Here is a 25,411-nt window from a genome sequence, read left to right as displayed (position 1 = left end):
TTCAATACAATGATGTGACACATATTCATAGATCCTTCCAGTAAACCCCAAAGGTTTCTTGGTTTTTGTTTTCCACTTTTAAAATGGCAACATTAAAGCTAATGACATAAAAAGCAACACTAAGGGAAATTAAAGAGGGGAGGGGAAGCATAATTTAGTGAAATTATTTATTTAGCACTGGGATGTTTCAGCAACCCCAAATTTAATTCAAATTATCATATTCTATTTCAAATTAAATACTTACCCCTGGAGTTAAGAACAAGTTGAGATTTTTGTGGAGGAGAACTTGGTTCTGAGGATTTCCTCGACAGAAATTCTGAAGAAAAGTGTGGGCTAGATTCATAACTTCATTCATCTTTTCATCACTCTGCAGGAAGAAAGGACAAACAAAATCAGCTGGTTATACCTAAACACACTTGTTAAAACCACACAACATCAATTCAGTCAAGAATAAAACAATTCTCCTGAGCCTTTATAGGGCAGGAATTCTCCCTCTGGCAAAAGTAACTGATGTAGTTTCCTTCAGAGTCTATTAGCAGCTGTACCCTACTCTGAATCAACTTGACCATAGGGTCAATCACAGATATGAGCATAAAATCAAAGTAAGAGTTCTTCATGTGTGGTTATAATTTCCTATTTTAAAAAAGTGCTAAGATGCTTGATTTTAAAAAAAAATCAAAACAAACCAAAAATGTCTCCCTGCATTTGTTTTAAGCTTTGGCAAAGGTTTGGCTTTTCTATAGCTACATACAGAAACAGATGTATGCGTGCATGTGTTCATACACATACTCCTACACAAATATATCTCTAGTTTCATCCCCATTTTATATTCCTCTCATGTAGTATCTTAAGTATGATTTGACAAACCACCTGTATGGACAAGCACTATTTTCCTGATGACAGCTGAACCCAACTGTCTGTAATAAAACACACAGGAAAACATAGCCCAGGAGAGGTTTTACCTCTTCTCAGTGATTCCTAGAAGATCTAGAAAGATGTGCTCTTTCAAAGCCTGTCTAGTTCATTTATTTGTATGCTCCATTCCACCAAATCAGTACCAAACAAATTTATCTTGTGAAAAAAATGGCAAGTGGAACTAGGTTAGAGACATCCACCATACAAACAAAGAAGTTATTTCAGATTTTATCTGTGAAAGCTTTTGGTCCCAAGGTTTGCCTACTTTAGGAATGGGTACAGGAATTACAGCACTGTGACATCCAGGTACCCAATGCAGTAAATATTAAATTTTAAATGAAACTGTGAAAGCAGTGTATTTAAACTGAGCCCAAACTCACTATTCTTAAGGTAGAAAATGACATCATCATTTTATGTTTGCACTACAGCTGACAATTAAAAAATATTTCCATTGATTCTTGGGTCTACCAAGGCCTTTCCCTTCCTTGAGTTCATGTTTTCTACCACTAAAATTAGGAAAATAACCTTTTCATAGGGGATCTGCAGAAGGTCCAAGACTACCAAGTGGGCACCCATATTTTTCAGTAAACGCTGCTGTTGATTCCGACATTTTTTATTCTGAACACAGAGTTTGCTGAGTCGAATCAAAATCTACAAATTAAAAAAAAAACAAACAAAGAAACAAAACAAACAAATAAATAAGCATGCAAGCAAGAAAAGAAACAAGTCGTATCACACAAAACCAAAGACACTTTCTTTCAAAATAATTACTAAATCTACTAATCAAACAGATATGTCAAGCAAGTTTCTTAGCAGATATACTAACCGCTTTAACAATATTGTAGTTATTGCTTTTAATGCTGTCTATCTGGGGTTTTTTGGTCCCATCCTGTATTTGGCTCAAAATGTTTGATTCCTGTAATAAAGAACACATGACAAGTGGAGATTTATTGCAATTTCCTCAACATGAATTAACTGTATTTAATAGCAGCAAGTGACAGAGTATTACAGCAGCTCATAAGGAAATGATACAACACAGATAATAAAGAAAGACTCATTTATTCTTTATCCAGTGAGTGACAAGATTTACATTCAAGTCCTTCCCTTGTTTCAAATTTCCAATGTAATTTGAGGCAATTACTCTATGTCTTCATGCTTCTGATCATTCTGAAAGAGTATGTCCCTAAATTACAGATTAGGCACACCAAGGAATTAAAAAACTTGCAAGGAGATGGACCAAAAGTGTATTTCAGTAGTGACTACGTGTTCCAAAAATCTTTAATACAGCTGGAAAGATTACAAAATCTGTGTATGTGAACACTAAAAAGTCTGGAGAAAGAGCTTAAGACAACCTCTGCAGTTAAGCAGGGTGGAGTTGTCAACAGCACAGGAACAAGCAGCATGTGGAAATTAGAGATGTTCCTCCCACAGAGGGGATGCTGCTTCTGCCTGTATCTCTGGATGAGGCAGGAAAAGATTTGAAAACAGATTGGAACCATATGCTAAACTGCAGCATCGAGTCATGACACTGTATGCTTTGGACCCTGGCTCCTGGAAAGCCCCAGCTGGGTATGATAAATAAGAGAAATCAAGTCAGCAAGAAACTGCCAACACCCACGCACCTTTCCATGCATATCTCTCAATCAAAACATGGGAGAACATGTACACAAATACTGCCACTAAGAATACTGGCAGTGTTGGGGGTTTTTCTGCCATCAGCTGTGGTAAGCCTTTCTTAAGACGAAACAAAAATAAATTGAAATATTTGACTTCAGATGCTGAAGTCATAAAGCATGAAGAAAAACTAGCAGATCTTGAGACTGACTCACAGTATGACCACAAGGATGTAAACCAATGTAACAGTATTAATAAAAAAGAAGAAACAGGTGCACTTCTGTGTTTCATTGTGTCCTCAAACTTCCTACTGTTTTAGAAAAGAGAAATACACTAAAGCAAACATATGCATGCCAAGCTGAATGTTTATATGTCCTGAAACCTCTCTCTGAACTTTCTTAGCTGATGGTGAAGGTCAGGAGTTCTATAAATCCCATCTGGTCCTAATTTCCAGTGAGGTAAGAACAGCTGCACCACTTGGCCATGGAAGCTGTTTATAAGAGTGTCAGCACTGCTGTTCAATGCTGATCTGTGAAACAAGAGCTGATTTTATTTGTTTAGGTTTGTTAGTATGCAGGCTGCTGTCTCTCTGTTTGAATCAATACTTTGGGAGATGTTTTAGGCTTTTTGCTGTAATTAACCACCCTCCTCCATTCTGGGATTGTGGGTTAACCAAGACTAATTTACCTGTTAGTTTTATTAGCATTCTTCCTTCATCAAAGTAGTTTTATAATCTGTGTGAACTGTATGTCTTATCTGGAAGTACTGATCAGTACTGCTGAATCTATCCTTTCTCTTAACAAAATAAACAATTGTTTATTGAACCCACAAGAGTATGCCAGGGATGTAGTTACCAAGAGATAATCACACCACTGGGATACCAAAGACACTCAGTTGCATATCTGGCCTCGTTATGCCCCATGATTGACATTCCTTGTCACACTTTCCCACAGGGAACAGGCAGGCACAGAGAGCTCAGTGAGAAAGGTTCTCACCTGAGTACCCCACCTTTAGGAAATTATATTTTCTGAAAGAGACCTCTCCCTCTATCCATGAAATTCCTGAGATAACACTTTGCGTCAGTCTTAGATCCTTTCTTACGAGTCCCCAGATTCCAGCATTCAGTCTGAGCAGCTCCCCACCACCAACCAGTCTCCCTCATCCCAGCAGGACAACAGTGCAAGGCACATGTTAGTGTCCCCATGGCTCAGCTTTGCCCTCCATAGGCTGTATTTCCTTACCAGAGGAATGAGGGACACATACAGAATTCTCAGTTCACAACCTCAGCCTATATGTGATGTTTGTTCAAACATCCCCAGAACCAAAGCAAGGTGCCACAGACCAGAAGAGCAAGGAAGTAAAGGAACATCAGGTGCTGAAGGTTTAGACCGCTTGAAACCTTGAACTTTCTCAGCAGATGGAAAAGATGAGGAACTCCATAAATGCCACTACACTCTATTCCTGCTTCACCTTAAAATTCTTTCACTGAGCCTGTTTCTCCTCCTCACGTTCTGGCACAACGCCACCAAACTCGTCTTCCAGGGATGAGACAATGAAAATCACACTTTCTGTGGTCTGTAGTATTAACACAGACCCAGAGCACCCTTCCTAGGGAGAACCAAGTGAACAGGCTTTATCTGATTTCCCCTTCTCAAGCAGGGCTTGTATGTGAGCTCAGTTTTAGCATTTCTTCCTAACCCTACTGGTGCCTCATTTATGTCTGACCTAACTCCAAGTATTCTTTCCAACTCTGATCTCCAGTCCTTATCAAGACATTTTCCCTATGGAGAACTCTGGATACTTTTATAAGAACAAGGCCTTTTTTCTACAAATCCCATTTCTGGAATCATATGACTTAAAAAAAAAAGAAAATGCCCACAGGTTATGATAGTAAGATGAAAACAATTACTCAGAAAAAAAAAATAAAAAATCGTAGTTTTAAACTCTTATGCACATCTTTCAACAGGTTTCATGTGACAACAGAAACTTGGGATTAACATAAGAATGTTCTGGAATGTCATTTAAGTCCTTGTGCACACTTCAATGTTCTTTGGGAAAAATTAAACACAGGCAAATGGGGCATATTCCCTAAAGACCTAAAGGTTCATCCAGCTCTTCTGAATATCCAGTATCCATTCCAAGGAAGCATGGATCTCATGGGATTTTTATCTGCCTAAAGCTAGACACCTGCTTTATACACTGTAGATTATGCCCAACATCACACCTTCTACATCTGATTTAAGACCTCAAAGAGAGTACTGACTATCTAATGTTACTTTTTTGCCAGGTAAAAACACATCTTCACTGTTAAAGAAAAATTTAGCAAGGGAAAAAAATGATGGAGAAGATTCTGAGCTATTGTAACCTGGCACAGCTCTCAGGGAATTACCAGCAGACGATCTAACCAGCAGATTACGTATTACTGCTCTAATACAATAATCTCTCTGATCTGACAGAGATAATATTGTGCATCTACTGAAGCACTGCTAATCCATACAGACCCACAGGTGCCTCATGGGAAAAAACCACTCAAAATATCCCATTGAGAGATGCCTCTGTTTCAAACACAATATTTTACCCCTTTTCCTGGAGTTTTCTTGCTATCAAAGCTACCCATAGGAATAAAATACACTTTAAAAATGTATTATAGCTAAAAAACTTGGTAATCCTGACGCAATTCTGTTTTCTGTTTCCCCATTACCTTTTCAGTTCATTAAATACATAAAGGAACATTTTCTTTCCTACTAGAGCTGTACTTGCGGAAAGAAAGAAGGAAATACCACATACTTAAGCACCAACTCCAGATTCCTCCCCTAATTTTGACACCACTAAAGATGTGGTATCAGAACGCCAGCTAAGACAGATCAGAGAAAGAGTAGGACCTACATTTTTGCAAGAGTTTGGGATTCTTCCTTGAAGTGTTGGATTTGCCCCTGCATGAAGCCACCAAAAATCTGCTTTCTCATCTAAAATACCACATGTGTGTCACAGATATTTGCAAGTATCCTCTCTCTTCTCCATAGCTCCTGTTTTTTCCTAATGTGTAGCCTTCACAATGCTGAATAACCTCTACTTGGCTTTCTACTTCCCTGGGGACTTCCTTACCCATTTGTCTTGGCAACAGGAAAGAGAAGGAAAATGCTGTGTCAAAAATCACAGCTGTTCATCTCTCCCCACCTCCTCTGAAGAAAAGAGAAAAGTGGGAATGAATATTGGTGGAAAAGCCTGCTCTGTCTACTCTTTATCTACTTTTATGGTACAAACCTCAATCACAGCAACACTTTGTATTTTCTTAAAAGCTCATGCTGGAGTTAAATGATTAAATGGTGACCTCAGTTTGCACTGAAAAGCAAAATTTAAAACATCCAAACAAATCTAAAAAAAAAATAAGATTAAAAAAAAAAAATGACTTCATGGTCCTAGATTCAAGTTCTACATGAAACCAGAGTATATCCTGAGAAAGTGGTATGACAAGGGCCAAAGAAACTAAAACATTAATTCACCTACAAAATCTCAGCCTTCTTAGGTCAATCTCATGTGGTGAAGAGTGGAATTGCTTGTGATTTTTGAAAACATGGGTTTGATTGTACTCCTCTCATTTAGTTGCAGGACACTGTCTACTCTTTTCTTCCAGCAAGTCAACCCAACTACCAGCACACAATTCCCAGATTATTTCCAGAGTGCTGCACCTGGCTTGCACCCAGAAAGGAAGGCAGCTCTGTGACGTAAGAATACAGTTACTGAAAGCATCAGGAGAGAATATTGAACACATTGATAACAGAGGTATTATTTCCTTTTCTGTCAGTTCCTAAAGCTCAACCAGAATACTTCATATTCTCATTTTGCCACTTTGCTTAACCAGACCATGATTTTGCCATTGTTCATGAAACTGCCTATTAACACTGAAACAGTTCTGACAGCAAAGGCTTTAAACCCACCTCCATTGGCTCTTCTCCCCCTTTGGTTTGATTGTCGCCCACCTCTCCACTCTCATAATTGCTGCTCTTCTCAACCCACAATTCTGATTTTTCTACAGTCAGACGTAGCTGGTCAAGATCAGCCTTGATTTGCTTGTAGTTATCCACATCTTGATTGGACACCAGCAACTGAACCTGGAAATGGAGAAAATTGTAAAGCTGTTACAGCAGTAACACCAGCACTTATGGCTGGGTAATTTTCTTGACAGTTCCCATTCTAAGCCTCTCTTTCCAGGTGCCTTGTGCAACCTTCCCTGTGCAGTTGAAACACGGCACACACAGGCTTTTAGCCCCCATTTATCATTCAGCCTTTAGCAGAGCCAGAGGCTGCAGTTGCCCAAAATGGATAGTTACAACATACACAACATCCTCTCACCTTCTTGGATACACTGCAAAACTTTTTCAGCACAGGCAGATTTACAGGCTCTTGAGTTCTGTGCAGAGTGAGCTCTCATGCACTGATCATGATCCTCATGACATTACACACTATTACACACTATTAAAGGAATAGTTAGAAATAGCTACTGATTCAGCACTGCATTTCAGAAGAAAAAGGAAAAAAAGGATGGTATGACAAGGGATCAGGGCATCCAAAGAAAAGTCAGAATGGCCAGAAATTTTAATGATCTCCTACACCACCATAATCAAATATTGGAAAATAACATACTTTCACACTGTTGGGCCAGCTTAGAAAAACTTCACTGAATATAACTGACAAACTGACTTTCAGGTTCATGGAATTCTCACCACCTGAATGGCTGCCACTTATTAAGATTAGTCTCATTTTTTCTTTTTTCTGTACTGCTCAAATTATCTGGGTTTTTTCACTGTTATGTGTAGTTCTTGATTTAGCATGACCTACATATATTCTTTCTTTGTAACACTCTCTGTTCTCCCAAGATTATTAATGAAGATAATATGCCAAAAAACTATCAGCAATCTTTACAGTAAATTAATAAACACTATTAAGAAATCATACTCATGTAAAAGATAAAGGTCACTAACAACATTGATAGGGATTTTTTTTTAAAACCACATTACATCCAGGCAAATATTCACTATTTTGTAATATAAAGTTTTCATCATAATCATCTCTCTTGCCTTGCAAGAACCTTGTTATTTTACAGAATTTATGAATGCTGCTCAACTGCAGGCATTCTTATTTCACGTGTTCTACCGTCTTTTTTGTTTATTTCTCTATTAGCCTTTTCCATCCTTCACAAAAACACGTTAAGCAATTCAGTCCTTGCTTACCTGGGAATAACAGCTATTTATGCAACTAACCAGCACAGCCTAACTTTAAATACCTGGTGGGAGGCCATTATGCTGCACAACAAAAACATTAAACAAAAGCTTTTCAGGTCTTTATCATTCATCTGTTTGCACAGGAGAGAAACCTCCCCACCTTACATAACGATGAGACAACATGCTACCGAGCTCCTGAAATAAGCATCAGATGTTCTTATCAACATATGTTATAGAGGGTTACGTAACAGAGGCATCTCTGTCTTGCAGCCCCATGACATCAGATCTCCCCATCCTAATCCACAGACACATGGAGCCTGCACATGCACCACTACCAGAGGGGGAGAATAAAAGCTGAAAACAGGCTTGGCTCTATCCCTGTCTTCCTGCTATTTGGGCGTAGCTGTATCCAGCAGGGGAGCCCACTGCAAAGACACCTGAATTAGAATTAGAAGCATCAGGTGAGTAACAAAATAAGAATACCTGGCCTAAGTGGCCCTGATGACAGGGAAGTCTCACTGCTGACACGGGGACACAGTTTGCCAAACATGAGGCACTGGCTCTGTCCCTGAGGGATCCCTGTGAGAGGCTCACCACAGACCTATGTTTTCCCTAATGGTTGCAGTGCCAGCAATAGCAATTTCTGGGGGCACAGAACTATAATATACACCAGCACATAAGGCCATAGAAGTCTGCTGATACTTGACCTCTGGGGAAATAACACTGTCATGCAACAAACAGCAATTTAAGTAGCAGAGCAGCCTTTGGAAAGGCTCCCTGGGTTCAGTTTCCTGGGATAACAGTCAGCCCATCCATACCTGTTTGAATGCCTGCAGAACTTCTGCTCTCTGGCTGAAGTGCTTGAACAGCAGGTGCAGAGCCCCTGAGAGCAACGGGGGGTAGTCGTGCATGATGAGGTGAATGAGGACCCGTAAAAAAGTTCTGCCCCCTTCATCATCAAGCTGAACTGCATTCTTCTCCTTTCTGCAAGAGAAAGGGGGAAAAAAGGGTCAAGTAAAGTAAAGTGAATAAGAAAAAATAACAGCTCTTGAGATAAATATCCCTCTAGACACAATCTTCACTCAACATAGTTCTTAAAATCAAATCAAATATGAGGCAGGAAGGAAATTATAAATATGACTTTAACATATTTTATAAGGACTTCTACAGTTATTGCAGCAATCTTGTAGCAGAATGGATACTATGGGGCAGAAGTATCTACACACAGAAATGTGCCAAACACTGTGATTAAAATCTATATTGTAAAAGCATTCATTTATGTTATGGATAAGTTGAGCCAGGCTCATCCCCAATCCAAATTAAACTGCATTTCATCAGAGATTAATTTGACCCTTTCCTTTTCAGCTGCTATTAAAATTTCATTTAAGAAAAAAATAAGATCAAAAATAGCAAGAATTGCCAAAAGCATCATTTCTGGAATCATATTCATTATGTGGAATGGCAGAAAGCAGATTCACACTTAACATATCAAAGCAGAAAGAATGTTCCCAAGAAACGATTCGGTCTCGCTGTTCATTTTAAAGATGCAGATGCCAAGGGCTGTGTCTTGTTTTACGTTATGGGAGTTCAGAAGAGGCCTGGAGGCATTGCTTGGGCTGGTAAAGATTGAGGATGCATGAGGGACTGAGAGGAAAGATCATAGTGCCCACATTGCAGATCCTTCTCCTTAGCTTCAAGAAAAATTTTAAAGTCTATGGCCTTGTCTAAATGGAATTAATTTTTACTGGTATTATTATAATTATACCCATAAAATTAAACCAATATAGCGATAATGGTAATAACTCTCCAGTGTGTTTTCCATGGGTTATTTTTTTCTGTTCACAGCATAGCTAAAACCCCTTCCAAAACTCTGCAAGCATGAATTGTGATCTACAGGCCTCTGGTGGACCAGGAGATCATGGCAAGTGGTCCATGCCTGATCTGAGGAGTCACAGGAGAGATTTCTGTTGACACAATTTTCCCAAGGAGTTTGAACACCAAGTGCAGGGACAACAGGTGGTAGGAGAAATACTAAGAGTCAACAGAAAGCTGTTGATCCAGGCAATTTGGAGCTGTAGCCATAAGACACACCAGAAGAAGAGTGGTTTTTCAGCACCCATGTGAGGCAGTATAAGATAAATAGAAAATTAGTGTGGTTTAGCCCAATACACCTGTACACCATTCCCCTGCTGCCTCTGGGAAAATGGCAAAAACTTTCTACCAGCTCTGTTACAACTAAGAGGGTGGTCATAGCCAATCCCACACCCATCCAGCTGGGCTGTTTGCCTGATTGAAATCCAGGTCTTTTCTGGCACATGTATGTTCAGGTATGGCTTATGCAATTAACAAGTAAGAAGGCAAAGGAAGAGAAAGGGCTATAAAAATAGGCACAGAATAAACAGAGATTGGCCATGAGAAACACTGATGTGAACAAAAAAATAAATAAATATAGATAGAGGTAAAACTTCAGAGGATATACCTGCCAGCAAACATGGTTTCAGCCTGAGCTGCAATTTCATCTATGTCAGGAACAATTGCTGGGAAAAAATCAGAAGAAAAGATTTAAACAAAATAAATTTAAAAAAAACCAAAAAACAAAAAACAAACAGCCAATGATCATCATTTAATCTGAACAACAAAATGGAATTCTGTTCCTCTTTAGAGCAGATGGTATAAAGTAAAGGTCTAACTATTCATTCCCCAGCTACACAAAATTTGCTTTCTGCAAGAGTAGCAGAGAACAAACAGGATATGGGACAGACTTAAATTGTGGATTACTATCCCTGAGGAAGAGCAATGTAGTGATGAACCAAAGCCACATGGTGCTAGGAGCTGTACTAGCCACTATCAGTGCCCCACAAAAGACACAGATTGTCAAACTTTTACTTTTTTTCTTACATGAGCCAGCCCCAACAAAGAATATACATGAACTTTTGAATATTTATCATTAACCCAGTTATTTACCACATTATCATTTTGCTTTAGAATTGCTTTAATATAACTTATTACTTAAGACTTTAGTACCCCTGTATTATACATATGCCCACCTTCACCTAGAGCAATTCTCTTCTGCTTGCAGGTGTTCACATAGACCTTTTGAGCACTTTTGTGTGCATGGGAAGGCTCCCTGTAAAGCCAAATAATTCCTGTACCACATTCACTTTACTTAAACCTGTCCTCATCTGTCCCCAGCCACTGTCCATTTGCCACCATGCAGTGTTTCGGGAAGAGCACAAATAAAAGAACAAAATATCATGGTGGTGAAAAAGGAATCACTTTTTTGTTAGAGGAGAGGGCAGCAAAACAAAACTTTTGGAATTCCTTAAAATTTTAATTTTTTTACAAGGTTTTCAACTGTGTCTTTCTGCTGCAGCGGAGCTCAGTGTCTGCAGTTGCCTACACAGAAATACTTTGCATTGAAAGGAAATAGCAAGGTTTACCTGAGGCAGTCCCTGGCGTGTCAGGTGGGGATGATGTAGAGCAGTCAATGTTTTCAGTGTTTTCCCCAAACTCTCTCTTATAGATAGACAGCATGTAGGATATTCTGTAGTCCAGTCTAACACTGAGAATAAACTACAAGGAAAAAAAAGAAGTGAAGTAAATTAATTTAAGTCTACTATGAAAAACCAATTCATTACATTCACCAGTTTTCTGTGATTCCTTTCTTTACCCTGCCCATCCTGAGACAGGATGAGCAATCCTCTCTGCCCTATGGATTGCTGAGTACCACTGGGTGTGTCCAAGGGTTCCAACATGCTGCCTTGCCCTCACTGCCTGCAAGCCAGGTCAGAACCTTCAAACCCTCGCTGACATCAATTATTCCACATTTCAGCTGGACTTCCAATGCCCCATAAAGTGGAATAAAGAGCAAGCAAAACAGGCTCAAGGCTCACCCTCTTGGATGCCTGAAAAATGCCTTTTTGTTCCTCAGCTGTGAAACCAGAAACTCATACAGGAAAAATCCTAATTCAGACCTGGAAGTGCTGCTTTTATATTGGAATAGTGAGGAAAACAACTAGGCTGGAAGTATTAGTATCAAATGAAGGGCTGACACTTATACACATGGATGCTTCTTACCCACAGGAAATGCAAGCACATCATCAAACACCTTTAAGATCATTTACATATTTTACAATCAGTGGAGATGAAAGACATATGCTGGGTTTCCAAGGCTGAGGTGACAGGTGATCTGAAAGGTGACTTAGCAAATGGTGGCAACCTGTTTCTTTGATCTACAGCTAAAGCCAAACATGCTTTCCCAGACCCACTGTAATAGGATTTGTCTATTTTGGTTCCATAATTAAGTTGCCTCAGAATTGTACAAGCAAGACTTTTAAAAATAAAAATTTCCCAAGTCCATGCATAGTTGACTAAGTCTATCAGACCATCTGTTGAATTCTGGCTGAGGGCAGAATAGAAATCATAAGCTAAAAAGTCTTTGCTTAAAGCAATATGAAGATACACTGAGAATTAAATTTCTATGAACTATTTCTGAGAATAGAACAGCTTTAATCAACATTGCACTTGCTATGCATGTTAGTATAATAAATCTAAAATATTTTTACTCACCTTTGAGACTAAAAACACAGTAATGAAAGGTAACATGATTTAAATTAATCCTTCTTCATTGCATTTTAAATAAAACTGATTTATTTTGTATTTTGTGTGGGCTAGGATCATAGATATGCACATTTACTGGGATTCACCCAGCATATGACAACCTGTTTATCTGAAGTAATTTGACCACGTGACTAATTCTTAACTAACAAACCACAGATTAAGCAGAAAATTAGGATTAAGTGCTCTTCAATCCTGGGTGCTCTTGCAATGCATGGGCTATGAAAAAGGAAAGGATGAGACAAAATGTGATTCCCTCAAGGAATGCACAGGACAAGGTCCTGGAATCATCCTCCTAGGCATTGACCAGTAAAGCAGGACAGTATGGAGAGAAATTCAGTCATGAAAACAAGGAAAATGAAAAGCAATACATGTGAATGATGTTATTTAGGTAATAAAATTTCAAAACACTCTTTCACTACAAGTTTTGAAGTAAAGGAGGCCTGGAATCAAAGAATGCCATATTGAGTGTATTCTAACAATTGATAGCCTTTGAGATGACAAGTAATTAGAGTCATCGAAATAATTTATGAGCAGTCAGGACAAAATGGAATCCTTCAAAAGTGACATTGGTACCAACAAATCCAGAGAATTTATAGAAAACACTGAAACATTCTTTAGGGCCTAAGCATTGCAGAAAACAGGATTTGATACACAGAGCAAGCGTGTGCCACTTCACTTATTAACAGCAAAAAGTGCAAACTGCATCTCAGGAGGCAGGCTGGTGTCACACAGCTTGTCAGGTCAGCAGGGAGAAAATCACAGCAGCCCACAGCCTGCTCTCAGCCCAACAGTGAAAACCTGAAATGCATTAAATGCACCACAAAAGTGCACAGCCTCGCACAACTTCAGTGGTGCCAGGGCCAGTTCTGCCCTTCATCCAACTACTGCAACAAAGGGGTCAAATGCTTAAATCAAGCAACAACCCCAGTGTTAAATGAGTGTGAAAGAAATGGAAACAGACACACTGCCTTCAGGAAACATTGGTGAGGCAGATTAGAGGACAAGTTCTGTCATTGCACAGTTACAGTGAAAGTTTCTGCAGCATCCTGTGCCTTCAAAAGTGAAGCTGGTACAACTTCAAGGGTGAGGACCACAACTGTACAGTTGTTCACACAGAGGACTATCCTTCTTTATAGCAAGGAGTTACTTCTACAATGAGCAGCTCAGTGAATAGTAAGAATGTAGGTAACAGAACTGGCCACTATGTGAGTAAAGAACCATGAAATGACTGCTGTGTAATATGCCATTCCTCATCATTACCTGCAAAATCTCAATGATTTTCAATTTGGTGTCCATTACAATCACATCTTCACTGTCTGCAGTGCTGGCTTGCTTGCTTGGGTGAAGGCTTGGCTGGATGTCAGGGGTACTGATGGGAAATACAGACCCTCTGCTCAGCACCATTTGGGTCATCATCTCTCCTACCCCATGGATGGTCCTCATGACGTTGTTCCCTGGGCATTAAACAAAAAGAGACATTTCCTAGTACTAAAGCACATTTACAACGCTGTGTATCACACATACACCCATGCTATCAAGCCCCTTTCCAGTCTCATGAGGAATACTGAAAAAGAAGCCCTCAGTTCTTGAGTTCATTCAAATTACCCAATTAGGCAAAAATTTTCTACGCTGATTTTCCAAGATATCGTTTCTTACAGGTCAAGAGATGGTAAATACCCAAAATATTTCCAGAGTTCTGTTAACAGGCTTAACAAATGATAAAAAGTAGAGCTAAAGAAATTTCACCCATTCCTTTGCCTGAAGGTGTATTATCCACATCTAAAATAATTTCTTAAAGAGATTTGTTTAACCTGTTTTTAAGACTATTTGCAAACTGAGTGTTGCATATCCAGTATTATAGAGCATTTCTATGCAAGCAATTCCAGTACCTGACTATGTTTACCATTATAAAACTTTTATTGGTATTTTATTAATACCATCTATTGCTGCAATTTGGAGACACATGGGAGGAGTTTTATATGTCACATTGAAAGAGAGTAAAGAGATGAGGTTGATGAGGTAATCTGATCTTTGTGTGGTTCAGATGACAGGCCACAACCCAAACCCAACTGACACATCCCCCTCCAAAAAGAAAGTCCTAGGAGAATGCCAGGCTTGAAGGTTGTCCTGAAGGTCAAACCGGTATCTGTAATCACAGTGCCTTTTATAAGTTATTCATGAGGGAAAAAATTATTTTACACTTACGTGGTAAAATCTTTATCCAGGTTGCAATGGTATACTGCAAAATCTACCAAGAAATATCATCAGTTCCTACAGATTATACTTGTCTTTACAATGAATTTTGATGGGAAAAGAATCTCAGTGAAACAGTGACTTTCTTGCAAAGGTGGGACAAGAAAGTGTGAGAATATCATGCTACCTACATGAATTAGTTTCCTTTCTTGCAAGGCAGATAGGAATGAATGGAGGAAAGGAAAGGAATTACAGCATCTCTTCACAGGAAGAGTGCCAAGACCTAGGCTACACTAAAATCAAAGAAAAGAGTGAAGGAAGTGTAGCTTTGCTGAGAGAAGCCTGAATAGTTCTTGTCTGTCCTTTAGTACACTTTAATCACCATGCCATGGCCAAGCTTTACTCACACTGAAGAAACCCTCTTCCCATATAATCTGCTGTGAAAAGCCAAGGCTGGATTTTATTTTGTTGGCAAAATCCTTCTCTTATTCCTGTCTTTCTTCAATCCATATAACTCAACTACAATGTGTATGGAAAGAGGATGCCTTTAGCCCTGACTTTAAAAGGGAAACACACAAAGAGTGTGCTTTTTCAAAAGCAATGAGGCAGATTAATGTCAGGTTTGAAGTCCCATTTAGCATCTGGTCTGGTGTGCAATCACTCTGAATGGGTGTTCTGAAAATAACACTTCAAGTCCCTACAAAACAGAGAGGGGGAAATGTACTTCTGATTTTGCATGGTGTTAGGGGAAAAAACATAGAAGTTAAATTATGGGCTAGATCCTCACATTAGGCAGCCACAGAAAGTTCTAACTGCTTGCACAGGCATAAAGCAAAATCATCACAAATACCCTTCATGGCACAAAATTAAAATTATGTATTTTCCTTTCAAATCAAGTACAACAGTGTGGGAATAACATGGGATGGATATGTCTCCCCAACTCCTTTCTCCCAGTGTGCTAAACAAGTATTTGTATTGACCACCACGCAGTGCACCTCTGCAAAGCTACAGTACTATGTGGAGGACCTTCAACCCTTAAAGTACCTTCAGTTAAACCATGTTTTTTGTGACCTCTTCATCTTCAAACCATGAAATAAATGAAATCCATTTCATGCTGTCCTTAGTGCTGACTGATACACCCTGTAACAACAACAGCCCTGTACAACAAGACCTGTAACTTGAGTAGCTGCATCATGACCTGCAATACCCCTGCCATACACCTCAGATGAGAAATCATCATCATCTCTCACAACATTGTTTCAAAATCCCTTTTGCTCAGTTGTGCAGGGGGAAATATAAATAGAGGGCATTTGGAAAACTCAGGAATTCTTTAAAAACAAACTTCAGTCAGTGGAGTTAAGGATAAGGAAACCACTTAGGTCTAAGACAAGATCCAGAAGATATTCTTGTCAAAAACAAGATATAACTGCAGTTTGTCCCAAATGAGGAAGAAGAATTCCATTTCATCTTGGAAAGTTCCTGCTCACCCTTCAAGACTGAAATTTACTTGGTGTAAAGCTAGCAAAAAAAGTTAGTTAGTATCTTTTGGACAAGGTATCAGACATCTTGGGTGGACCTCATATTCCTGGAGAAAGCAAGCTGAGATTTTGCCCAGACCATATCTTGCTTATTTCTCATCTATTACTGGGGTATTGCACAGGCATGGCAGGAAATGGGATTCAACTCCTTCTGTGAAAAAGGAAATAGTTATTGTCTCTGCATTTCAGGACAACTTCCATAAATAAGTAGACCACCTTTCCACCTCTAGGAAGGACAGTTAGAGGCCTGCAGTAGCAAAGACTCTGAGGTACTCAGCTTATGTGATACTGAAGCCTAGAAAAGTATCTAGGAAATAAAAAGAAATGAGGTGACTGCTGTCCTTTCCTGTTGCCCACAGAACACCAGTGGTCAAAGGTGGCACAAACCAGTGAGAGGCAGCTGTGTAGCTGCTTCCCAATGGCATCAGTAATAAGGATAAACACTCTGTCTACAGCATTCCTTCACTACTGACCTTAATGCAACTGATCACAAAAGACAGAGGTGGGAAAGTAAAGGAGGATTAAGGCAGTGCTTATTATCCCTGCCATTTCAAATAGTATTTCATTAATGCATAGGAAAGGATTTTAGTAAGATAAAAGTCTACTTAATCCAGTTCAGTATTTACAGCTGGAATGGGTAGTGATTCAATACTGCATTAGTTCTGTCAATAACAGCAGGGAGACAAGGTGTGACAAAGTGTCATCTTGGAAAACTTTTTAACCAACTGCCTGATGCTGACTATAATTTTCAATTAATTCAGAGCAGGCTTGAAGAGAACATTCCCAGAGTTAAAATGCTGCAGCAACTGCAGCAATTCAGCATTTCTTTTCAGGAAAGGTATTTCAACAACTATGTTTTGCAGGCTGCTGATGAAATACAGCCCTCTCCAAGGAGCAAATAGCAGTCAAGCAGCACATTCATGAATGGCAGTGAAGCAGCTGATGTGTCTCAACACTGAGAAGAGCTGCTCTACTTTGTGAAAGAAGCCATGGAGATCCTTCGTGTACATAAGTAGTGGGCAGCAGCTTTTCCTCCAAAAGATCCCCCAGTAATCAGCACTGGTGATGTTCAGCATTATCTGTCCAACCTGGAAGCCTGGATCATGTTAAGCATGGATTTAAATCTATCAGTCACAAGCACGAGGGGCCAGCAGCAGTCTTGCTTGAACACGGTCATCTCAGCAGGGAAGGGTGTGCTTCCCTGAGGTAAGGCATGCAGGAGGGTTACTGCAGCTTAAAACGGGACTGGCTCTCTGTCAGCTAAGCCTGCAACAATGCAAGACAAAATACACTGGCTCAATAAAAGAGATTTAAGTTCTTAGTACATGTGCACACAATGACTAAAATAAGGGAGCTCTGATCTTAGTCACATCTCCAAAGTGCTTCCTGAATACCAATGACCAAGGAAAAATTAACTTACTGCCTCAGCTAGTTAAATGAGATAAATCAGGAGAAAGAGCAAGTAGATGTGAACTCTGATTACTTTTATGTGCACTTTGCTAGAGATAAGTGAAGAGAAGCCTGAGCTGTACCTCCATATGGTATTGCCACCCTTAGTCTGTTGACCTCATCTTTGGCTGTTTTCTTTGAGGTCAAAGTACTAACATTTATATATGGCTGTGAAGCATGGCAGGGAGAGAACAGTCTTTGCAATGTTGTGAGGTGCTAATGTGTGCAAGCAACCACTTTTCTCAGCACCAAACTGCTGTGGAAGTGCTCAGAACTGTGACTGACCAACAGAGGAAAAGAACTCAAGGAAATCTCCTTGAATCTTCATCCAGTTTTCCCTTCCTCTTTGTTCCTCCCTCTGCCAAGACAAGTCAGATGCCAAAAGCCTTGCATAAGCAGTGGGCCCATTAGAAATGTCTCCTATTGAATATACAGTCTCAACAAGATTAGTCAATGGAAAAGTGAATTCACTATGCACAAGTGGTAATTTAAAGGAGCTGCAGATTGACAGACACGGAAAGAAGAGGAAAGAAGAGAATGCTTGTCATGCTTTGAATAGACAACTGTGTATCTCCTTTTCATTACTTTTTATTACAGTGATCACAACTTCCTAATGAGTATCAGTTTCTGTCACAAAACTGTAGCACATAATCTCATACAATTTGGCACGATTGACAACACAGCGGCCTCTCTGAGAAGAAAGGCTTTTCAGAGGAGTCAATTATGGAAAAAAATAACAACCACCCAAGTAATCGAAACAGTGGATAATTTGACACTTCATTTTCTACATAAACATATTTTCTTGATAAGTCATTTACTGGTTGCAAAAATTCTAAATGCAGAATATAAAAGTAAACAACAATCTGCTATGCAATACAGTATGGATGATAAGTGACAAAATACCATATTCAGTAAGAAAAACAACTGTCAAAGGCAGCTGGCAATTCGTGCCTTTTCTTCCAATTGTTCCCAGCCCATTGCTATGGAGCATTCTCAGTTTGCTCTCCAGGACCCACAGAGTTTTGGATATTTCACACACAGTGCAAAGAACCATGTAGAAGCTGAGGGTGAATAGCCAGTGGAAACCTCAAAGGCTGGCAGATCCCCTTAGAGCCAGCAGTCCTCTGCTCCACAGAAATCCCCAAGATGCCACGGAACAAACATGCAGCCTTGTTTATTTTAAAATTACCTATAGGCACCTGATCTGGTCCCTAGTTACCATGGAGGGACAGAGCTTGCTCTTACTGTCATTTCTGTTCAGTCTTCCTCAACACAGAGGGATGAAAGAAGGATTCCTAGGACTCAGTTTTGAAAACTGCTCAGCTATTTTTAGCTTGGACAGTTTCCCACAGTGCTCATCTCCCTACACAGGAATGTTAAAAGTGCCCATATTTTCAAAAGGATTTCAATACCCAGCAGGTTTCATTAGGGACTGGACCAGCTGGATGCTCAATGCTTCTGGAAACGAAGTACCTAAATGGGAGCTACCACATAGAATCATAGACTGGTTTGGGTTGGAAGGGACCTTAAAGACCATCCACTTCCAAGCCCTTTGCCATGGAAAGGGACACCTTCCACCAGGTTGCTCAGAGCCCCATCCAGCTTTGCCTTGGACAATTCCAGGGATGGGACAGCTTCTCTGGGCAACCTGTGCCAGGACCTCACAAATCGCACAGGGAACAATTTCTTCCTAATATCCAATCTAAACCTGCTCTCTGTCAGTGTGAAGCCATTCTCCTTGTCCTGTCATTTCATGCCCTTGGAGTAAATAGTCCCTCTCCATCTTTCTTGTAGGTTCCCTTCAGGTACTGAAAGGTCTGATCAGATCTTCAGGAAATCTGTTAAGGAACAGAAAAGACAAATGTATGTGCATTCATTTCCCAAACAACCTCCATTAACCTGCCCATAAAAATCAAATATATTATTCAATCTTGCTTGCAAAAAAAAAAAAAGAGGAGACAGGAGGAAGAAATCAAAGGCTTTACAAAAATATGACAAGTCTCACATTGTCTTTGTAGTTATTAAGTTATAGAAACAACTCTGATGTCATCAAACCTGAACATGCTTTTGATTAGGACACTGACACTTCAGCCAAAACCAGCACACAGGACCTTGTCTCAACCCATATGTCAGTGCAGGAGTGTTCAACCAGGTTTTAAGGCAGTATTCACAACAGCAAAACTCCAAATATCTTTGGCTTTGAGGATTTCAGTGAGATTTATGCTATCACTCCACCAAAAGCTTCCTAAAGAAAGCTTCGGTGCCATCTTAAAGCACACACCACCACCAGTCCTTGGGGATCCTTTGTCAGGGAACCATGTGTGCAGCAATGGCTAAATACCAAGGGCAAGATAAAGAATCCAATGGCAGCTTTAGCTCTAAATTTCTTTGCTGATTTGGCTACGTTGCTTCATGCAATTTAATTTTCCTGCATGAAAAGTTACAGCCATTTTAAGGACATATAATAACAACACTTCACTGCCTAAAGGAACATATTTTATTTCAAACTCTTTAGAGCTATATATTTGCCAGAATCATTAAAGCCTTACAGCTCTGTTTGTGAAAGAGGTATTAATTTTTACAGGTTTTCTACAGAATTTGTTCATGAAAACTTCAGAACCTACCATAAACAAACCAAGAATCACACTTTATGTCTTCATTAACCATTTTTCATCGCTCAGTAACTAGCTGACCTCAGGTAAGGCCTACAGAAAATCTAATGCCTGGCATTAAGGACACATGGTATCACTTCCATTTTTGTAGTCCTCAGAAGTAATGAGGCAAAACAAATGAAAAAACTTACAATATGTCATGCCTTTGAATGAATCTGGCCACTGCAGCCTCCACTTCACCCCAACATATCCACAAACGCTCCCTTTTTAATATACAAACTCTCAGCTGCCCAGCCATGGTAAAAGTCCACCAAACTTCACCTTCTCCTGACATTCTGCAGGTTCTGGGGTTATTGCCTATCTCCAAAACCACAAAGCAGTGTCAAGATGCCACAGACATTAGTCCGAGGAAAAAATACATACATCAGCATACTGGCCTTGATGGTAAAAAGCACTGTGGGAATCAAGCCTCTTAGCTGAGTTAAATCTGTAAGACAGATATTGATTCCTAGAAGAGCAATGGTCTCTGGAATCCCATTAATGCACGGGTCTTATAATGAGGGAAAGAGTAAGGAGGAAAGAGAAATGGTTCATGCCACGGAATTAAGCTCTCAGACTGATCTCCCCTTTGGTCTAGCAATACTCTACACTGAACAGCAGTTTCTTCTCTGTAGGTATCTGTGACTAACACAGTTAACTTTCCTTTTTCCTCTTATAACCTTTCTTTTCTTGTAAACTGCTGGTATAAATTACTGTTCAATTCTGCCAGGCAGCCACTGCCTCATTAGCCCTGCGAATCAAAGTATGCCTCAAAGAAGACACTGCAAATTGTTAACTAGACAAAAGTGCAGGTAACAAACCCAGATGCAGGGCTGGGAAATAGTAGAGCAATTTCTAATAGTCTTGGATGAAATCTGGTCCTTCTTGGACACAGAGGACCCATAGGAACCACAGAAAAGGTAGGTGCAGCCTTGTTCTCAGCCCTCAGTGGTCTCACTGGTGTTTCCAGTCACTGTGTACCTTTACTTGCAGCCAAAAGGGCTGGAAGAAAACATGAACTAACTGGAGTTGGAGCTGAGGAGGCTCCTGGGCTGTGTTACAGGGCCAGAAGCCTGGACAAGGGTCCCCTGACACACAGAAACACAAGCACTCCTTTGCAGAGGGAAGGCAGCAGACATCACCAGTGCTGGAGACTCCAGGAGAAGGTGAGGCCTCCTCAGTTCTGCCCCCTGGCAGGATGGAATCTTGTGTCCCTTTGGTGTGCAGGAGGAACACACCACCAAGATACAGACCCAGGCACATGAAGCAGCTGAGATATCTGACCACCAGTTTGAACAGGTAAAAAGAGGAATCTCCTTAGGCAGTTTGGGGCAACACATTTAACGTGAGAATCACAGAGGTGAGAGCAATTTAAGATTATTATAGGCAGTTTTTAAAACCTGTTTTTTCAAAAAGACTGAGCAATGGAAACCAAAAGACTCCCCCTGATGTCAGTGTACACTGGCTCAGGAAAACTGTAGAGCTCCTGAGGGACACTCTGCAGATAACCCAGGTTTGTACCACTGAAGGCCCTTTCAGCTGGTGCCCAGCACTTTGGATTGCATCCCAAGACATATGGAGCTCAAACAAGGATGTGTTTCCTGGCATGTTATCATTCTCAATCCCAAACAACAGTAACTAACAGCACTGAGCTGTATGGCAAATGTGTAGCTTACCTGCTGCTACTACCATGTTGCTTCCTCTTTCAGGCCTGACATATGCTGTAGTTGCATGGTTTGACTAAAATCAGCTATTTGAAAGAGCAAATAGCACCTAGAGAAAGATGTGCATTTTAATTCACAGAGAATAAATTAGCAGTATTGGACAAGGCAGATTGGCTCCTTACTCTGGAATGATACAGCAGGGTGCACTTACTAGGAAAGCAATGTCTTTACCTTTTAATTAAAACTGCAAGAGATTATAATGCTCTTGAAAGGTGCCAGAATGACAGCACCACTAAATGAAATCCTCATTTTCTCCTTAAGAAAAAAGAAGAAGTCTCTTTAGGATACAGGTAATATATTTTGGATAACCCATATATTTTTTTAGAATCTAAAAGGGGGGGAAAAAAACCAAACAGAAAACAGCTTCAAATATCCGCAAAAGTAAATCAAAGACAAGACACACTGACTGAAAAAGAAGTTGGCTGCAAGATTTTCAAGTCAATTCATTTTTAGGGTGCAATCTAGATAAGAAGCATTTCCAAAAATATACATGCTTACTTTTTAAAGGATCTTGCCTCATAAATGTTTCTTAGCCAGCTTTCTCCAATCTGTCTCATGAAATAAGGTCACACATGAAAACTACATGCACATTAAATTTAATTCTGGTTAAAATATCTGACAGTGGCATTAAAATTAAGCTTTCTAAAGGAAGTAAGACTTAACATTTACAATAACATAAGGATCAACAGGACAAGGGGGAATGGCTTCACACTGACAAGAGTAGGTTTAGGCTGGATATGAGGAAGAAATTGTTCCCTGTGAGGGTGGTGAGGCCCTGGCCCAGGTTGCCCAGAGAAGCTGTGGCTGCCCCATTCCCTGCAGTGTCCAAGGCCAGGCTGAATGGGCTCTGAGCAAGCTGGGATAGTGGAAGGTGTCCCTGCCCATGGCAGGGAGTTTGAATGAGATGATCTTCAAGGTCCCTTCCAACCCAAGCCATGTTATGATTCTGTGTTTTTAGAATCTTTGCCAAACCAAGACAGAGAAACCCACAGAAAACATCAAGGACTACGCCAGCCACCAAGGTGGCTCCAAATTTAAGCAAAGGAGAGAAAAGGATTTCTTTAGGTAAAAGGTCAATTAAGTCTTCATGCAACTTCCACTAAGCCTAAAAATACATCCCATTTTGCAGATTTGCCTCAACAGTTCAACACTTGTCATATATAATTCCTTACTTAACAAGTAGTTTTACTGAAGTAAGTGGGTGTACTGAAGAAATAAATATTAAACAGGGAAGAAGACTCAAGACTGCTGGTTGAAAATTTGGTTCTTTTAATTCTGAAGTGCATACCTCCAGGAAAGCCTTCCATATTCTTCCACTCATCATTAATATATTCCCCAAAATCCTGACTACAGTTTTCACAATGTGGACTAGTCAAACCAATCAGGAATCCAGCTCACCAGTTCCTGACAACTTTACATTACCAGAATCAGATGTTGGAAACTTTTGTTACTAGTGACCTGGAACAAGTCAATGGAAAGACAGCATAACCTACCTGTCCCCAGATTTATTCAGCACTGATTTGCCCATAGAAATCAATACATTTTAAGAAAACTAAAATCTAAAACCTGTCACTTAAAATACATAGATTCTGACTAAAATTCGTAACTTCTACAGAGATGCTGCCTTCTGTCTACTACAGCTGTAGCATAGGAATTACATGATTTATCCATTTGAGCAAACCTCTTTTCAAGTCATTTTTCTTAGAACAGCATAACTATTGACAAAATCTTGTTGTTAAATATGGATTTACTATCAATCTATGCAAATTTACACTTAAATCGTGATGAAAATTAAAATATGCAGAACCTAAGCTGGTATTCAGTAGCACTTTTTCTACAAAAGATTTACAGGATCATGCCCCTAATGCTTGATAAAATTTAAACATATTTGTTTATACCAATAAACTGTCAGTCTCAAACATCATGACTGGCTTTCAGTGTTTGTCAAAACTTGAAATTAGAGCTACACTTCAAAGCTCTAAGCTCAAGGAATGAAATACATGTTCTTACTGGATTAAAGCTTATGCCTAGACATTTGTGATCCCCCTGGAAGCTTTAAAAAACAACCAACCAACCAACATGAAAACCCAAACAAAGACACCCCAACTTCTATAAACTCCAGAATTAATAATTTACTTCCATACATTCAAAGTATATACACAAAAATCACAACAGAAGCAATAATTTCTTTTTGTTTGTTTGTTTAAAGAACATCAATGTAATGATTCTTGCAACTCAGGGAAGCTATTTTTTCTTTAAAAAGAAGCTATGTTAACCTGCACATCCCTAGAGTAATAATGTGTTGGAGGGACACCTACCTGCAATATTTTGCAAAGGCTTGTATGACTATTACAAGTATTGGACCTGCCAGAGAGGATGCTGCAGTCTGGAAGGATGTGGGAGAGTGGAATCTGACCTCCTCTAAAGGCAAGAACTCACCCTCACCCCTGCCTGACTGGAGGGAGGGCTCCCACCACCCTGAAAGAGGGCAGGGAGCAATCCATCCCTCTGTATTTTATGGAAGCTATGAATAAGAAAACGCTTGCTGGAAAAAATTGACAGACCATTCTGATTTTAGAAAATGCCATCACATTTTACAAAATCTAAAAAAACCTAGACTGAGATAATTTCTACTTTAATCCTTTCTAATAGCCTAAGAGACCAGTATCACAAATTAAAAGAGAGACTGAAAAGCACAGATATGTAACCAATACAACCATTAACATGTTCTAAGCAACACAGTTTTATAAGAGAGACTATCTATGTAAAAAGGGAAGGGAACCCTTGCATGTACAACCTTACAATTATTATAAAATGGAAAACCAATGTATACATACACCTGCATGGTGAACAGTCCTTACTCTCAGAGTGAGGGGAGATCTAGAAAAAAATCCCAAGACCAATTTCTACGCCTGCCTGTTCATTTCTCAGGATCCCTAGTGGATCCTGGACAAGATGGATCCAGACTCCACAGGACCTAGGGAACACCTGTACTTCTGGACTCACCCTCAGGATCATCTACAGTCCAACACATGAAGAGGCACAAAAGTTCCAGCCCAGCACCACCCCTCAGTGGTGCAACGTGCAACTAAAGTGATGCTGGTTGATTCTTGTGTGGTTCTCCCTAATAAAAAGTGCTCCGCTGTTTTGCTTGAGTCATGTGATTTTCAGACATGAAGTATGTCCTTTGAACATGAAGTCCTATGAGCTGGGTGCTCAAAAAGAGTGAATAGGAGTTATTAAACTGCTTAAACTTCATCCTTGTGACACATGCATCTTTATAGCTCATGAGTAGGCAAGTTTGTACCTCCAGGGAAAGCAGGAGGAAAGGCAAGATGCTTGGACACAGCAGTTAAATATTCAGGATCATTCTGTCTCAAGTGCAAAGCGAATGCACACTTTATATAGTTTATAGCCTCTCAATCAGAAAGGAAAAGGGAGGTTGAAGAAAAGATCTTACCATCCAAAGACATCCTTTTATTTTA

General features: G+C 39.8%; 1 protein-coding gene across 1 annotated transcript in view; it reads right to left on the bottom strand.

Moving 5' to 3' along the window:
• Positions 1-25,411, bottom strand: part of LOC131592968 (inositol 1,4,5-trisphosphate receptor type 2-like) — a 241,875-nt gene that overhangs the window by 137,343 nt on the left and 79,121 nt on the right. Inside the window, exons 22-29 of the mRNA XM_058864988.1 lie at positions 13,632-13,825; positions 11,192-11,324; positions 10,231-10,288; positions 8,570-8,735; positions 6,468-6,641; positions 1,742-1,831; positions 1,441-1,566; positions 245-367 (exon numbers count right to left, since the gene is read on the bottom strand). Coding sequence (XP_058720971.1) covers positions 245-367; positions 1,441-1,566; positions 1,742-1,831; positions 6,468-6,641; positions 8,570-8,735; positions 10,231-10,288; positions 11,192-11,324; positions 13,632-13,825 — 1,064 coding nt within the window. The remainder of the gene's footprint in view (positions 1-244; positions 368-1,440; positions 1,567-1,741; positions 1,832-6,467; positions 6,642-8,569; positions 8,736-10,230; positions 10,289-11,191; positions 11,325-13,631; positions 13,826-25,411) is intronic.

This window comes from Poecile atricapillus, chromosome Z, assembly GCF_030490865.1.
Source record: "Poecile atricapillus isolate bPoeAtr1 chromosome Z, bPoeAtr1.hap1, whole genome shotgun sequence".
In the NCBI taxonomy this organism is placed as follows: Eukaryota; Metazoa; Chordata; class Aves; order Passeriformes; family Paridae; genus Poecile; species Poecile atricapillus.
This window is presented reverse-complemented; position numbering and strand designations above follow the sequence as displayed.